The 17,075-nt window shown below is 51.5% G+C and overlaps 1 protein-coding gene and 1 long non-coding RNA gene across 6 annotated transcripts in view; one reads left to right on the plus strand and one right to left on the minus strand.

Moving 5' to 3' along the window:
• NR5A2 (nuclear receptor subfamily 5 group A member 2) overlaps nucleotides 1–11,324 on the minus strand; it is a 90,442-nt gene extending 79,118 nt beyond the window's left edge. The window contains exons 1-3 of one of the 4 annotated variants that reach the window (XM_048067007.2): nucleotides 11,195–11,324; nucleotides 2,103–2,240; nucleotides 536–654 (exon numbers count right to left, since the gene is read on the minus strand). In XM_048067007.2, coding sequence (XP_047922964.1) covers nucleotides 536–654; nucleotides 2,103–2,240; nucleotides 11,195–11,258 — 321 coding nt within the window. In that variant the 5' untranslated portion in view covers nucleotides 11,259–11,324. Of the gene's footprint in view, nucleotides 1–535; nucleotides 655–2,102; nucleotides 2,675–2,706; nucleotides 2,819–3,146; nucleotides 3,257–11,194 lie in introns of those variants that run through there. The other 3 variants (XM_067001639.1, XM_048067008.2, XM_067001638.1) reach the window with 3 other exon arrangements.
• The window catches only part of LOC106041951 (uncharacterized), a 132,945-nt gene that overhangs the window by 12,640 nt on the left and 103,230 nt on the right, over nucleotides 1–17,075 (plus strand). The window lies entirely within an intron of this gene.

The following is a 17,075-nucleotide window of genomic DNA, read 5'->3' on the forward strand; positions in this document are numbered from 1 at the left end:
GTACAATAGTTACTTGACTCTGTGTCAAATGAGCTCTGAGAGTATATATTTTGTATATAAAAAAAGTGCAAGGTCATCATAATTCCAGAAATCTACATGATAATGTTGAAGGATGAAAAATCTTAAGAAAGCTGTGTTAGACTTTGCAAAACTGATCTGTATTGAGGATACTTTTTCACTTTATCCTCCAGGAACAGCAATGCTCTAAATGTATATAAATCAACTGAAATCAATATTTAGGACAGTTAGGAAGGAAAGGTGTTCTTTAACTACATCACTTTACAACAGCAAAACAGTTAAAAAGAGTGATAAAGCTCCAATCCAAGCCAGTCCAAGTTGTTTCTTTCCATCTGTACAAATGAGATCTCACCAATCATAAATGCTTTGGTGGTTAATTTTTCATGTGACTAACAAGAAACATCAGAAGTAAGCCAAATTATTACACATCTGTATTTTTCAATTATCATTTTTTCCTGTTTGTTTGAAACTTTTTTTGGGCTGTACTTCTGTTTGTATGAAGAAATTGGTACAGAACCTTGCAGCTTTCACAGGTGAGAAGTCCATAATGGTACCCAGACACTTTGTCTCCACAGACTGGACACAGTTCCTCAAGGTCTTCATCATAAGAGTAATTCACCATTTTAAACTGAGACACTGGGAAAAGGAGAAATAGCACATTCAGTTAGGTTACGTGAATAGCTCGCTTTTTCTGCAACTGTTCTCGTCTAGAGGGAAAGTCTTCTTTAAGCACGCCACTGCGAACTGCAAGAAGTTTTATTTTTAAAAGTGGAGCTTGCACAGGAACGCGTAACTTTTCCCCAACTGCAAGCCCGCGTGATACTTGGCAGGTGGGACACAACCCCACCAGCTCCTCGCCTTCCTGCTCTAAATATTAACACTTCCAGAGCGCCCGCGACCCAGCGCTTAGTTTGCGGCATCTCCAACTAACTGAATTCATCCAAATCCGAAAGTAACCGAGGACGGGCTTTGAAAAGGCGGGACGAAGAGCTGGAAGTGCCGCCGGAGGCCAGTAACCGCGCTCGTTTCCTTTCAAGTTTTCTTTCAGCGCCAGCCCGCAAATATTTGCTGAGCCCCAGCGCGTCCCGCAGCCCCGCCGGGTACCCACTCGCCGAAGCGGCGAGCTCGGGGCGAGCAGGGCTGGGGGCAACTCGCCCCTGGGGCTCCGGGGGCGGCCGGCGGGGTCCTGCTGGGCAAGGGCGGCGGCGGCGGGGGGCTCCTGAGCAAGGCGAGCGGCACCCCCGGGCTGCTGCCTCCGGCACGCTGCGGCTCAGCGCAGGGGAGCGGCCGCAGTCCGGCCCGACCCGCCGCCTGCCAGAGCCCGGGGAGGACTCGGAGGACGAGGGCCCGGCCCCGTCCCCCCCCTCTGCTCCCGGGCGCTGGGAGCGAGTTCCCCTCCTCGCAGGAAAACCCGAGTGGGAAAGCAGGGGCTTTCCGAGCGCCGCGCCCTGGCACCGAGCCTCCTCCGCGGGCGAGGAAAGGGGAGGGCTGGGCTGGGCTGGGCTGGCCGCCCCCAGCACCTCCGCGGCCCCCGGCCCACTCCGCCCCGGCTTCCCAGCAGGTCCCGGGAGGAGAGGGCAGAATTTCGAAAGAGCGGCCGGGACCGGAGTTTCCACCGCGGGGGTGGGCGGAGCGGGCAGGGTCCGAGCACCGAGCAGCCCCCCCCCCTCCCCGGGGCAGCCCTCGGACGGGGGCTCCGCTGCCCCCCGGTGGCATTCCCAGCCCGGGCATCCCGCTGCCATCCCCGGAGCGAGGCGAAGTTTCGCACCGCCGCCACCTGCGCTGCGCCCGGGGGGCAGCCCGGTACCTGTCGGGGCCCCCGGGGGCGGCTCACGGGGTGTCCTCTGCAGGACCCCCCTGCAGCTCCGTCGCCGCCAACTTGGCGAGAGTTTTTGGGGCGGCCCGGGGCTGAGCCCCCCTCGCCGGGCGTACGCGAGCACGGCCGGTGTCCCGGGGAAGGCTCCCCCCGGCTACCGCCGGGAGCCGGCGGCCCTAAACTTTTTGGCAGGACGAAGGGGCGCCCCGCCGGAGGGGTAGGAGCCGAGCGTGCGCGGAGGGGGAGCGCCGTGCCTCTCCCCCCTTACCTTGCATGTTTTCCGGCATCTGCCCCTGTTCCCCATTCGACCGGGCGAGTCCCAGGGCCTCCGTCTCCACTTTGGGCAGCATGACAAGGCGGCTGCGGGCCGGGCTGGGGGCTCCGTGACCGTCCGCGACACCAGCACCTGGACACGGCAGTACAGATTTAGCTGGACCAAGGGGCGCTCGGCGGCCGCTGCCTCTTCCTCCTCCTCTTCCTCCTCCTCCTCTTTCCTCCCTCTGCTCCACGCCAGCCCTTGCCCTGCTGCCGCGGGAGCACCGAGCGGCCCCGGCCGCCGGGAAGCGCCGCCGGGTGTCCGCGGCTGCGGTGGTCGGGCTGCAGGCGGCGGGGGCGGAGAGGAGAGGAGGAGGAGGAGGAAGGCCGGGGGGCGCAGGAGAGGAAGGGGCGACCCCGGGAGCCCGCAGCGGCTCCGCTCGGGGCTCAGCGCGGCGGCAGCCCGGCGCCCCGATCCATGCGGAGCGGCACAGTGCACGGGAGCGCTCTGCCGCCGCTGGTGCTGCTGGACAGGGTTCCCACCCCCGTCCCCCTCCTCCCTCCTCCTCCTCCCCCCTCTTCCCCCCGCCACAAGTGCGGAGGTGCCGAGTCAGGACCTCCAGCCCCTGGCCCGCGGGGAGGCGCTCCCGGAGCCCGGGGGCTGCGGGGCGCGGGGGGCTCCTGCGAAGGGGGGCACTGACACCGCCCTCGCAGCCAGGAAGGCTGGGCCGCGATGAGCAACACCCTCCCACGAGCACACACACACACACACACACGCACGAGCAGAGCACACTCGCCCCCCGCCCGCCGGTTGGGCTAGGGCTGCGGCCACCCCCACAGCCCCAGCGGAGCCCCCCTGGGCACCAGCCCGGCTGCGCCTCCCTGCCGCGGGCAGCCCCTCGGCAGCTCCCCGGGGCCGGCGGCGGCTGCGGGACCCCCGGCGCTCGCCTTCCCTGCGGGCGGGGGGCAGCGGGAACCTGCGCTCGGGGACCCCCGGCCCTTGCGGCCGCGCAGCCCTGGAATAAGCGGGCAGGAGCCGCGCTTGAGCTCGCCCTACCTAGTCTGGCTTTTCGGGGCTCCCTTCCCTAAAACTTCTTGCGAAATATGCCGGTGCACCGTTTGCGCAAAACCCAGTGCCCTGGCGGAGCCGTGCCTCCCTTCCCCGGCCGGCACTGCTTGCCGAGCTGTCCCGGACCGCTCGTTTCGTGCCTGGGCGGCGAGAGCCGGGGGGCCCCGCGGCACGGGGGGGGCCGGGGGGCCCGGGCTGCCCGGTGACCCCGGCCGGCCCCCCCCCCGGCCCCGCTGCCCTCCCGCCGGGGCGCACCGGGGCGGGCTGAGCGGCTTCTGCACCTTCTGCCGCCCGCGCTGCTTCCGTGCGCTCAGCGCCGTTGTGTGCGCTCCGAGGTGAAAACCTTCGGCGGCGAGAAGTGCTTCCGACCGAAGGCGAGGCGAGGCGCGGCACTGCCCGCAACGCGGGTGCCGCGTTTCCCATCGATTGGGCCGGATTGGGTAAAAGCTGCCCCCGGTGCTGACTTGCTGAGCACTGGGGGCGATCGAAAGATGGGGCGCGGGGGGGGACCGGCCACCTGCGGCCACGGGCCCGGGCGCGCCGCGGTCCTCACGCTTTGAACCTCCCGCAGCCACCGAGCGGGAGAAGAGAGCTTCGTCTAAAGCAGCGCACATCCCGAGCCAGCCCTGCCCCGGCAGCGCTGAAATCGATTTTCTCGCTTTCTTTTCCCTCTCCGCGCAGGGTTTAGCAGTTCGGGGATGGACCCAACGCGCAGAGAGGCTGGGACCTCTCGGGCTCCTTCCCTTCTCCCGTTCCCCTCGGTGCCGGGCAGCCTCGCTCTGTACCAACGCTGTTTCTCCGCTTACAATTTCACATCCTAGCGGTTCGCCTCCAACGAGTTCTAGCGGGGCAACGTGGCGAGCCGCGGGACCGGCCGGCTGAGGGCTGGGGCCGCGAGCCGTCCGCAGGGACAGCCGGGATGCCCTCGGCTCCGGGCCGAAGCAGGTGGGGCTGAGCCCCGGCCTGGGCCCTGGGGAAGCCGCTCCCAGGTGTGCGGGCTGCGACCCCCGCTCTCCCCGCACCGCCCGCGCCCGCTCCCGGCAGCCCGGGGCGCTGAGCGTCCCCGCGGGACAGCAGCCGTCGGAGCACGGCCCCGCGGGCTCGCCGGCAGGCCTCGGCGGGTCTGCCTACCGCGCAGCGGCGGGGCGCCGTCGGGGAACCAGGTGCTCCTTTCCCTGCCGGCCCCGCTGCGTGGAGGTGCCCCGGGACTTCTGCTCCGGGAACGGCACCCGCGTTTCGGGAGAAGGCCGGGGGAGAAGAAAACCCCGAGCCCGGACAGGGCAGGAGGGAGCCGCCGGAGTGGGACGGGACGGGACGGGACGGGACGAGGCGGCCGCCTGTGCCCCCGGCGGAGGGGGTCTCCCCGGCCATCCCCTCGGGTCCGGCCCTAGCCCCCGTCCCCGAGCGCTTCGCTCCCCCCCGTGGGCTCAGTGTCATTCCTCTGAGAAGGCTTTGGAGCCCGTTCAAAGTGTACATTGCAAAGCTGCTCCGCGAGCTATCGACATAGATGAAAATACTTTGGAGTGGTTATTACACATCCACGTTCCTCCGAAGTAACAGTTTAGGGCAGTACACATTATAAATGATACCTGGTCCCTGGTGGCTACATTTAATTTAACATGGAGTTCCAGCTCTCACGATTGCCTTGAGCAACCTTAATTACCCTTTCTTCTAATCTCTTCTCCATTCCTTACTAAGTTCTCCAAACTTTTTTTTTTTTTTTTTTAATGTGATTTCTCTCCTGAGTTTGCCTGCCCTGTTCTGACTTTGCCTGAAGGTCTTGATTGACGCGTGTAATTATAATTATAAAAGATGATGGCTCGGGGAGCCTCCAGCAGCCTTGATTAGTACAAGGATCAAGACCTGGAATATTTTATACTTCCCTATTTAAATGTATGTACATTTACATTAAAAAAACGCCGTCTAATTTTAAATAATCTGAAGCTTCTTCCACCTCTCTGATTTCAAGGCAGAGGGTTCTGTGTGATGCTATTTGAAGGCAGGCTCCTATTTCTTACAGCTTCAAAGAGGCCACACAACCCGGGCAAATTTTCCCCTAAGCAGGGACATTTCCATCTCTGAGGATCTGCTCGATGAGCACCAAACAGTACGATCCCTTCTACCTCCGTGCAGGGAAGTGCCCCGAAGAAGGTTTCATTTACCTTCCCAGCAAGCAAACTCCAGCGAGAGCTTTTTGGCGGGAGTGTTCAAGACAAACTTCGCAGAAACAAATGAAAGAAATTAATGAAAGACTGGAAAGTTTCTGTTGGGAAGTCTAAATACGACGCCAATCAAACAGACTCACAGGGAAGTCTTTAAGGAGAGAAATCTGCATCCTCTCCCCCGTCCTCTCCCACTGAGCGCTCACACGTGCAGCCCCAGAGTCAAGCTGAGCAATCGCTCCCTGAAACCAGTGGCTTCAGCCAACCTGCCCCGGCACACCGCCTGCCCCACACACGGCCCCACACACCGCCCCACACACCGCCCCAGCCCCGGGGAAATGCCCCGGAGCAGGCAGCGGGGGACAGCGGGCGGCGTGCGCAGGAGCCCTCTGCAGCTGCGGCGTTTGTAATGCGTGTGCGGCAGCATCTCACACACCCCTCCCGCCCAACTTTACGAGACTGTTTATACCAGGGAATATGCATTTATCACAGGCTCTGTTCTCTTTTCTCTTTTCTTTTCTTTTCTTTTCTTTTCTTTTCTTTTCTTTTCTTTTCTTTTCTTTTCTTTTCTTTTCTTTTCTTTTCTTTTCTTTTCTTTTCTTTTCTTTTCTTTTCTTTTCTTTTCTTTTCTTTTCTTTTCTTTTTCTTTTTCTTTTTCTTTTTCTTTTTCTTTTTCTTTTTCTTTTTCTTTTTTTCTTTCTCCTTTTTTCCTCCTCTCCTCTCCTCTCCTCTCCTCTCCTCTCCTCTCCTCTCCTCTCCTCTCCTCTCCTCTCCTCTCCTCTCCTCTCCTCTCCTCTCCTCTCCTCTCCTCTCCTCTCCTCTCCTCTCCTCTCCTCTCCTCTCCTCTCCTCTCCTCTCCTCTCCTCTCCTCTCCTCTCCTCTCCTCTCCTCTCCTCTCCTCTCCTCTCCTCTCCTCTCCTCTCCTCTCCTCTCCTCTCCTCTCCTCTCCTCTCCTCTCCTCTCCTCTCCTCTCCTCTCCTCCTCTTTCTCTCTCTCCCCGTGTCTTCACCCCTCCCTTGCTTCCTTGTCACAAACAGATCACCCCTACGCTACAAAGGGGAGGGTTCCCTGAACCTTTCCAAATCCCATAGCCAACGGGCTCTTCTCCTGACTTTGCCGAGGAAATGTTGTGTTTAATTCCTAGGGATTCATTTGGGTGGAGGTTGTTAGTGCCTCCGACTCAGGCTTTAGAAAATAATCTGTCCCTTCTAGAGAACTGGAAAAAACAACCCACAAAAACACACTTTATTTTTCTGCAATGTTTTTGATCCGCTGTCAGCGAAACAGAGCGGGTGCTTCGGGCTGAAATACTTTCTGTAGTAAAACGCACACCACAGAGGATCACTTTCCAAAGCCTGTTGCAATTTTTCTGCTGCGAATCATTCACTGCTGCCTTACGGAGAAGTCGATCCTCCCTGGTCCGAAGCAGAGCACATTTCCAAACAGTCAATTATTGACTGAGCAGCTATTTTTGAAGCCCGGCCGAGCTTACCGCCGCACGCTGGAATGCGCCGCTGCCTTCTAAACACCTGGCACCAAGGGGTGATGCAAAGCGCCGGGATACTCCAGAGCGAGGAGCGAGTCGGGCCAAGTGGGTGGTAAAGCATCTCCGTGATTGCCCCGCTTTTATTGCTCAGTGAGTCACCGGCGAGGTGGTGTAAGGTGGTGCAAGCCCTCCCCGCGTCCGGCCGCCTCTGCCGCCGCTGCCCCGGTGCGTGCTCCTGCCCGCGGGGACGCGGGGGGCGAGGGCCGAGGCAAGGAGCCTGCCCCGGGGCCGGGAGGCAGCGGAGGGAGGCCGGAGGCTTCCCCGGGCCGGTAGCACCGGCAGCCTTCGCCACGCGGCGGCCTTTAGGCAGGAAGGCACCCCGGGATTCAGAGACTGCTAGATTTTCTCTTTTTTTAACGACCACCGCACGCCTGCCACCGTAGGGAACGCGCGTCCTAGCCCAGCGCTGCCTGGACCTGTTGCCGCTGGCGCTGCGAAGGGGAAAACCTCGCAGGGGACGAACGCCGGGTCCCCCCCGCCCGGAGCCGAGCTGCAGCCCCGGTGCGGAGCGGTGCGGGGCGGTGCGGGGCGGTGCGGGGCGGTGCGGGGCGGAGGAGCAGCTCTGCCCTCCCGAGCGGCCCCTGCGCTGCGCTGCGTCCCCACAACCCGCTGCCTGGAGAGAGAATTGATTTCTGTCCTGCGCGGGCAGGCTTAAAAATGAAATTTCTTGTTTTTTGCTCAGGCAACTGACCTTGATCTGCCGGTGGAAAAAAAAAATATGTTTAGGGCTGCTTCTTCCCCCGCTCTCACAAATATTAATTGTGGTTTGAAACTTGGAAAACTTTATTTAAAAAAAAGTAATTTAGTAGCTGATCTTTATCATGAACATATCTCAGCTCATATATATATGTATCACACAAGATTTCTCCACTCATGAGTGTATAACCATGAAACGAACCATGGAAAGATAAAATAGCATAGTTTATACTGAGAATCTTGATAAGGATTGTGCACGTAAGCATGTCTGTTCAGCATGTGTAAGAATCTATTAATATATATTAATATCTAACGATGCATACATTAGCTATGCAATATATATGATGTACTCGGGTAGTATGTGAGTAAACTCTATGCATTAATAATCATGTGGCATGGGAAGCTGGAACGTTTTTCTCCACACTGCAGCCGAGCACAACTCTTGCTGCAGATAATTCTTCCCTTTCACCTTATATAAAGGCAGCCTGAGAGCTGGCCTTTAAATTACCCACACGGACGAGTGGCTTGTGGCGTTTTGGCAGCGTTGGACATTTTCCTCTGGAGACCACAGGCATCATCCTTGATATTTTGCCTCATGCATTTGGGTATTTAGACTAACTGGAAAAAATTGGGTGTAAATACTGCCAATTCTGTAAATCGCTCGTTTGCAGTATAACAATGGGAGAAGTTTTTAAGGAGAAGAAAATTGCCTAAAAGTCAAAACTAGCATCAAAATGTCCCTGTCATGAACTGCCTGTGGCCTGGGTCTTGCAGCCCTCACACGGCCAGCCCCAAACTGATCACTTCTGGGGAAGCTTTGCCCACACCATTGCTGGCCAAAATCCTCATCCAAACTTTTAAAGGAAATCTTTTCTGTCTGCTAGTCATAAGAAACTGCATTATATATGCACTCTAATAATAATAATACAGAAAAAATAAACCTTGCCAAACTCAAGAGCACTAATTATATTATAATACTGTAAACTGCCCGAGGACATACATTAAAATTAAGATGGCAGTAAGTATTATACAAGATGAAAAGCCTCACAGTAAGAAACTGCAAGTAGATTATTTTTCCTGCTCTATAACCATTTTTTTCAAGTTAACGAAGCAGTTATTTCTGTTAAATAATCATAGCTAGTGCTTATAAAAGTTGCACAGTATCCCTAAAGCCACTAAGAGAATCGGCTGATTAGAGGAAAAATAAAACTAGTTGAGTAGCTTTGTATTGCACAGGAATCTGGTAGAGGAAAAAATCGTGGCACTTCCATAAACATTTTCAGAAGTCCCTGTGATGATCAACATCTGGCAGATAGGATGTACTGCTAAGATAGTGTGGATTCCAGATGCCTTTTTGGCTATTTGACCATAAATCTACAAGCAGGTGTCGGCAAAGCTTAGTGCCTACTCACACTCCAGCTCCAGGCTGGCTGTGTTCGCTCTCCGAGGGGCAGCTCCAGCCCCGTTTTACTCAGTGGAGGAGCCCGATTTGCGTTCACAGGGACTGGATTCATTCATTCACTCATTCATACCGCAGACAAAGTCATGCCAGGTGGGTGCACCCACCGGCCCCACGCTAGTGTTGCAGGTGCTCCAGCCTGGGCACGAGGGGCTGGGGCTGCGGAGGCCTTGCCAGGGCCCCTCCTGAGCTGCCTTGGCTTGGAGGGGAAAAAACGAGGGAGGAGTTGGGAAGGACTGGACAAAAGTGAAAGTCTGAGGTGGGATTTACCCTTAAGAACACCTGGCCCTGGTGCAGGTTGTGCTTATACCCTGGAAGGACAGCTTCTTGCTCTCCAAGAGCAAATAAGAGTAGGATCCAGCTCCTTCCTACCTGGTCCCTCCACCCTCAAGCAGAAGCCCACAGAGTGGTGCTGGTCACATTTAACCGTGAGAAGTATGTGGTGGCCAGGTTACACACGCTGAGTTGGGTGTTTTCAGGGATGCCACCATGACCTCTGGCTGTGCGGTGACACACATGAGCAGAACCCTCCCCAGACCCAGGACACACGATTTCAGTTTCACAGGATTTAGACCTGCTTTTCCTGAGCCATGCTTAATGAATCTGATCTGGTATTTCTGCAATGCAGCACACATGTGAGCATGTTTTGGAGGTATGATGACAACAGTGCTCTGATAATTTATGTCTTCTACCTATCTGTCCCTCATATCCACATGGTTTAGAGAACCCAGGCCTGCCAGTCTTTTGGAGACTCTGAAAATGACATTTAACTGGTCAAATATAATAGAGAGGAGTGTCCTATTTTCCCCTCTCCAGGTGTTGCGGATGGGATACCTGATGGCACTGCCAGCGGGACCACGTGGCTCCCTACGAGGAGAGGCACCGGGATCCCACCCCAGCACACTGCCAGCCAGAGGGCGGGTGGTTGCGGGCCTGGCGGTGCAGTCCATGGGGTGTTATTCTCCTGCCATTCACTTGCAGCCCAGCAAAGCTCGCTGTGGTGTTGGACATGGTCCTTGTGCAGGAGGTGTGGGACAGGAGGAGGGAGTGAGAAGGGAGCTCCTTGGGTCTGGCTGTCTGGGGCACAGCCAGGTCCCAGGTGGGAGCCCTTACACAGACACCCTCCCCTTCCTTGGGATAAGCAGCAGTTCCACCCAGGAGATCAAGATCAGGTTCCAGCTAGATTTGAGGCTATTTCCTGCAGCTGTTGCTGCGCCCTCCATCTCCACAGCCCCAGAGCCTCCCTTGATGGCGAGGTGCCCGTATCACACCCAGCATCAGGGCAAGTGCCTCGCCTGCATGCAATGACGCACTACTGGGGCAAGAGGAGGAGAGCGAGCCCAGGTGCCCACACCCGGGCCAAAGCTCTCTTCTTTCATCCTTGCCATAAACCACTGTGCCAGGCACAGCCTTGCAAAACCACGGGTGGTGGGACCTGCGGCGTGGCTGGGCAGGCTTGTACAGGCCGAGGAGCCCCCTGCTCCATGCAGGAGCAGTCTCCTTTGGCACGCCACCTCTGGCGCCGCTGGGGCTCAACTGCAGCCACTGCAGCCCTGGCAGCACGGGGTGCAACGCTCCTCGTGCCGGCAACCGGAGCAACCCGTGCCCACCTGCATTCCCAACGGAGAGCCGGTGCTCTTCCGTGTGCTGCTGAAAGCATTCGCTTCTTCTCTGCACTAAAGCATTAACCAACTTTCACCATCCAGCCCACCCCCACTGAATGAATATATACCTGTGGTTTTAGATATTAAAAGGCATCTGCATTTAACATCCATATTGCTTACAGAAAAAAGCATGAAAACATTCCTGAGGTTTTATTCAACAAGAACAGTCAGAACAGGAGCGATTTAAATCTGTTGATAAATTTGTGCTTTTCACAAATGTTTACACACACGATTTCATAGTTATTAGCAATTGTAATATATTAAAAATGCTACCCATTACCCAATGATATATTTGATAATCACATCTCTGGAGAAAAAAATCATTCACCCAGTCATCAGCTGCTTTCTTACGTTTTTACATTGCATCATAAAGTTCTCATTAGCCTAAAACCACGTGTAAATTAGTCAGTTTTGTTTCCTTGCCCAATCATAATGTTTTTTTTCAGTTTGGGCAGCCTCAAGTTTAATATATGTATGCAGAGTCATCAAAACAGAAAACTGTTACTTACCGACTGATGTAAGTCCATGTTTTATAGATTCCTGTATGATGGCCGTGTGAGAACTAGAAGACATTATTAAGTGTAAATATACAGTACCCTTGGGTGCAAGGTGTACAGCATTGAGTACGGAAGGGGTGCAGCCTGTAAACTTTTCTGGCCTTGAGACCCAGGCTATAATAACCTTCAGTGAAAGTCGGCGTGATGAACAACAACAAAAAAATTATCCAAGAATTCAGAAAGTAACAAGCGTGTCTTTCGGTGGACTCTGTACTTTTTCCAGCATTAGTGACCTGCTGTAAACCATGTATCCCATTTCATGATAGTCTCTAATCAGAAGAATTGGAACTTGTGATAGGTTTGGCCCCGTCACGTGATTTTGTACAGCTTGATAAGAGGACCCTGTTATAAAGTGACAGCAAAAGAGATAAGAACTCTTGGCAGATAATGGCAGAGAAATGATTAACCTGGAATGGAGAGGTGCTATGAAGCCCAGAGAGTGGAAGGTTGTAAAGTTGTAGGGTCATAAGATCATACTGAGTGGATGAAAAGCCATACCAATGTAAGTGTAATGACTATAAACTCAGACTTGTGACCTGTCTTCCTGATGTCATCACCTCTTTGCACAGTGGACAGCAAGCACGGTTGTTTTGGCTTCTGTAAACACTCTTTGGATGGCAAAGCAAGCAAGCATTAATTCCTTAAAGGAGGCTTGAGAATGTGCCTGGGATTCAGCGCCCTGAGTGACAGCAGGCGCGAACCTCTGCTGGAGGCTTTGTCAGACAGAATCACTTTATTGCCCCCGTCCTCGGGCTGGAGACAAGCCCCAGGTTGTGGCTGTTCAGTTAAAGGTGTACGCTGTTCTCTCAGCAAAGCAGGAGCTTAACAGCATGGCTAAACACCGATACCCCAGGATTAAGGTACACAGACAGCACTGTGCTCACCCCTAAGGCTGCTGAGGGACGAAGCGCACTCCCAGCACGTCAGAGGGCTGCCAAGGGTTGTTCTGCAAGCGCCGGGCAGAGCGGCGGGCAGCTGCGCTGGGTTCTCAGCTTGGCCGTGGGCGCGCCGGGCCACGGGGCGCTTTCACGGCCACGGAGGAAGAGGTGCCATGGGGGTAGCACAGCCCTCCGGGGCTCCCTGCGGCCGCGGGGCCCCTCCTGGGCGCATTGCGGTGCCCGCAGCGGTCGCTGCAGCCTGGAGTCTGAAGCCTGTAGGCGCTTCCTGAGAGCAGGCTCGCGCCTGAGTGCTCAGACGATATTTGATATTTCAAGTCTCTTGAAAAAGAGAGAAGTTATCCCACTGTGGGCTGGATCTGAAGCCTCTTGAAGTCTGCAGGAGTTTTTCTCTTGAAATTTGTGGAGGGCTGTAAAGCAGCATATGCTCTTTTATATACTTTCTCGTGATGGTTACACTTTGATGATAAAGTGGCAGGTGGGTTACTGAGGGCTCACACTGAGCACCCTCTCAGGCTTCTCCCAGTCAGGCCTGAGCAGGCCTCATAATGGGGTTGAAGTGGCAAACCCCAGAGCAACTTGTGAGGCTTGGGCATTATGGCCTGGAGCCCTGAAGTACCAGCGGTCTGTCTGTGCAGTGCTGGCCCTCTCTACAGCCCCCCAGCGAGGGTGGCAGGCTATGAAGGGAAGGCCTCATTTTCCAAATTCTTATTGAACAACTGCACGTGAGTTTTGCATACTTTATTTACCATGCCGGAGTGTACAATTCAGACACTTACTTGTTCACTCAAATGAGTGCCAGTCATAAATATTCACTGTTTATGGTACATGCTGCAAGTGAAATCATACAGACCTATGCACCAAAAACTTCCAGAAGTCAGGTTTCTCTTCCTCCTTTTTATAGTTGTAAAGTGAGCAAACTGTACCCAACTGCCTCTCAACAATGCTGTGAATTATTGACTTGTAATGTTTGTGAAATGCTTTAAAAGTAGAAGCATGCAATGCTCGTGTATCTTCCTATTTCTTACAGGAAAAAAATAATTTGCAAATCAGGTGAAACAGATACTATGAGTGTTTTTTCAGGGTCACTGATAATTTTATCTAATTAGATTGACTGAAAGCTGGAAGCCAGCTTTTACAACAGTTTTGATATAAACCTAAGGAATTTGTCTCTCTGTCTATTCTATTTCATTTGATCATCAAATAGGTCTTAAATTCTATTCATAAAAAATATGAACAATGATTTATTCCATCAGAAACAAACAAAACCACGTGTCTTTCAGAATGGGAGAGAAAATAGAAAGGCAGTGCTGCAAGTGATACTGAGGCTAGAAACTTTCTACTGTGTCATTGGAGACATTGCTGGAGCACTGCTGGCCCATATACAAGGGCTTCTATAAAGGAATCTGCCGTATGTGGGGGAGAGAGATACTAAATCATAGGAAATATAAAGAAACTTCATGCTTTTGGCTTCAAATTCTGTCATTCCTTTCCTTTCTTGCATCAGTATCAAATGTCAGGGTCACTTAAAAATGTTCCTTTTTTCCTTTCTGATACTTTGTCACCATGGATAGAAGAATGTGTATGCCAGGTGCACAACCAGACAGACTTTCTTTGCCTCTCTTTGTACCTGGTCCAGTGGTGGAAAATAAACTCGTAGGAAAACTCCAGGACAGTCTATATCAGCCCATGATCCAGCACCTCTGTATATTTAGCAGTGATATGTTTGGGCTTCAGCTGAAAAAGGATGTGTGTAATGAGGCATATTTGTCTCACTGAAATAAAATACTTGTGTTTATGGCGGAATACTTTGCTTGATCAGTAATTGAGAACTGTAGCCTTTTCACGTGGAAGTCTCTGGTAAAGAAGCCACTGGTCTTGCTGGGATCAGCTTTTCCTAACTGGGGCTGCAACATCATGAACTCATTTTATATCTCTGTGTTTTTCAGGTATTTTATTTTAATTATTTACTTCTAATTATTTACTTTTGATTATTCTATTCTATTTTTATTTTCATCTGGAAAGGGTGAAACAAGGCTTTTGGAAGGTAGTGTTATTATTTCACATGTGCTTTTCTCTCTGTTTTTTCATGAAGATAGGTAATTGAAAACCATTTACTGTCTTTTTTTTTTTTTTGCCAGTTCTTGTATGATGAAATTGTCCCTTGTTTGTCCCTCAGACAAATGTCCCTCAAAGAAAATGTACCTGATTTCAAAAGCTTGGCAACAATCCCTCCTTTGACTCTTGCACATCAAATTGTTTTGCAACCATTTACAACAAAAATGAAATTAGAAGGAATTTCTCCTCTCATGGACGTTTTCATAAATGGCATTTAATCTTGGCATGTGAGGATGGTGAGAAACAAGCTCTGGAAGTGGCTTGACAAATGAACAGAGACCTTTTCAAAGAGCGTTAATCCCTAGCTTGTCCATGTTGGTGTAAGTTTGGTGAGGTCTGTCAGTTTTCCTTGGCATTTTGGATGTAGCTTTTCTGAATCCAGGATGTTCCTCTTTGCCTTTCTATGGCACCTCAAAGTATTGTCAACTTTATTATCAGTACTTTTCAGCAAAGCTAAACTTTCAGCACAGCACACATCAAACGAGTGACAGAATCCTTGTGAAAGTCCAGGGAAAACGTGGCATTGACCCTGGCGTGGCACCTACAGGCCCCAGCTATTTTCTGCTCCTGAGAGTAGGCCAGTTGGTTTCAGCTGGAGCTTTGGTTAAGTGGAAAGGGATTTACAAACTCTATTCTATTGCTCTTCAAAAACTTTCCTTCATTTCAGTCATTCTGATAGTCTTCCTGATCTATCACGTTCCAAGTTATTTTGGATGTTTCAGTGTATTTTCTCCACCTTCATTAATTTTATTTTATTTTACATGTGCAAAACTGTGGCATTGAAAATACAGTCATATGCCTTTTCCCCAGTAGTTCTGTAAAAGAAATTAAGAGAATCTGATCTATCTGTTGATCTTCACCTTCTGGGGTTTTCAGTGAAGTAATTATAGTACTGAAATGTAAAATTTCTCGTTTATTAAATTATTTCCACCAGTTGATTCTCAGTTACTCTTTGGTCATACGGTATGACTACACTGTTCAATGTCTTGCTTCTTTCATTTTCTTATACTATACTATAAATATACATTTCTTATATATAGTATATTTCTTATTCTATTCCCTCTTATATAAATCATGTTACGCTTATCACCTCGATAACAGAATGTAACGGCATTAAAATACATTTTGGTATGTGCTATACCTTACACGTGATTTTCAGCATATTCAAATTCAACTCTGGTGAACAGAAGCATGGTAAGTTCTTTGTGGGTTTTCCTTGATCACATCAATCTCTTTGAACGTTTTAGTCTCTTATATCCTTTTGTTCTCTGGTTGGATGAACACAATGCAGTAGAAACCATATTTGGTGAGGCATAATAAACTGTAGAAATTATAAAATTATTTCCTCTGATTTTTTCCTGCTAATTACTTACAGAAAGTTATTTCAGTGAATATTTCTGCTAATAAATTAATATCCAGAGTAGGAGGTAAATGCAGACATTTTAAAGTACTTTCTTAGTGCAAATGAGCAATCCAGAAGCCTTCAGGAGTGCTTGGGAAGAAAACTCAGTTCTTTGCAGAACAAAACATACAGTTGTGGGTCACAGAAGTCCTCCTTTGGCCTTAACTGAAGGACTAGTGTTTCGGTGGGGCATAGATTTAGTGCTGGCTCTCTGCATCGGAGAAAATCAAACTTTTTCTTGGTGTGAGAAGAGCTATCCAGACAAGTTTTATCTGTCTGTCTGTCTGCCTGTATATCTACGTAAGCAGCTTCAATTTTACTTTCTTGCCCACCTCCTTTCCTTCAATAATCTAACCTATTGGCATACAAAGAAAAAAGATATTAATTAGTTACAGAACCTTTTCAAAGCTTATCTAGGAGATATTTACTAGAAATAGGAGCAGAGTATTTGACTATGTGAGAAAAGAACAGATTTCTGTGAAACAGGCAGGGGGAAATGACTTCCATGTACTGACCAGTAACAGGTGTTGTGAACACATCCATCATAGCACTCAGGAGCAGAAAGCAGTTTCTCTTTAGAGCATTATTAATAAAATATCACGAATATGTTATTTTGGAAGGAGGAGAGGAGAAAAAGTCTTAAACTGGATGTTAAACGGTACTTAAAATCTTTTGAATTTGGTAGCTAAATTCTCTGTTTTTTCAAGATAACGTACATATGTGCAGGGATGACACAGTTACCCCCCCCCCCCAAAACAAACAAACAAACAAACAAACAAAACCCACCTCCCCCCCCCCCCCCAGAAAAACCCAACCCCCAACATCTTCACTTGAGGCAGGATGGAAGTTCTAAGTCTTGCTTCAGGTGACTACATCCCAAGAGACCCTGAGTGCTCTGATGACTCTCACCAGTTTCCAGCTCTGAAGGGAGCTGCACGTGTGCTACACCTCACACTGCCTGGCCTTGCTTGAGGCCGTGGAGTACGCCTGAGCTGAATGCAAATGGAAAGTGAAAGACAGCAAAAGCAAGCCGGTCAGTGGCATTTTGTGTCTAAGCAGAGGGTGGTCTCCTGCTGAAACCAGGAGCTGGAGGATGTCTGGGGGCTGATGAGAACGCATGCTGGATGGGCCAGACTCGCGCTGGAGGGAGGAGGAATCAGGGCTTGGTGCTGGCATGATGGTGTGGATTGGGTGCAGATGAGAGCTCTCACTTCTTTCTATCTTCCCAACAAGCAAGTGCAGAAGTTGTTCCATTTTCAAAGCTGACTTTCATTGGGAAGTATGCTGGACAGGAGAAACAAATTGGGGCAAAGGCCATTGAGAAATAACGATTTCTGATCATTTTATTAATAACTATGAGAAATGTAGCACCTGGCAAGAGAGATAAGTGGATTTTCCTAAGCCCTGTTATAGCCAG

Source organism: Anser cygnoides, chromosome 8, assembly GCF_040182565.1.
Source record: "Anser cygnoides isolate HZ-2024a breed goose chromosome 8, Taihu_goose_T2T_genome, whole genome shotgun sequence".
NCBI lineage: Eukaryota > Metazoa > Chordata > Aves > Anseriformes > Anatidae > Anser > Anser cygnoides.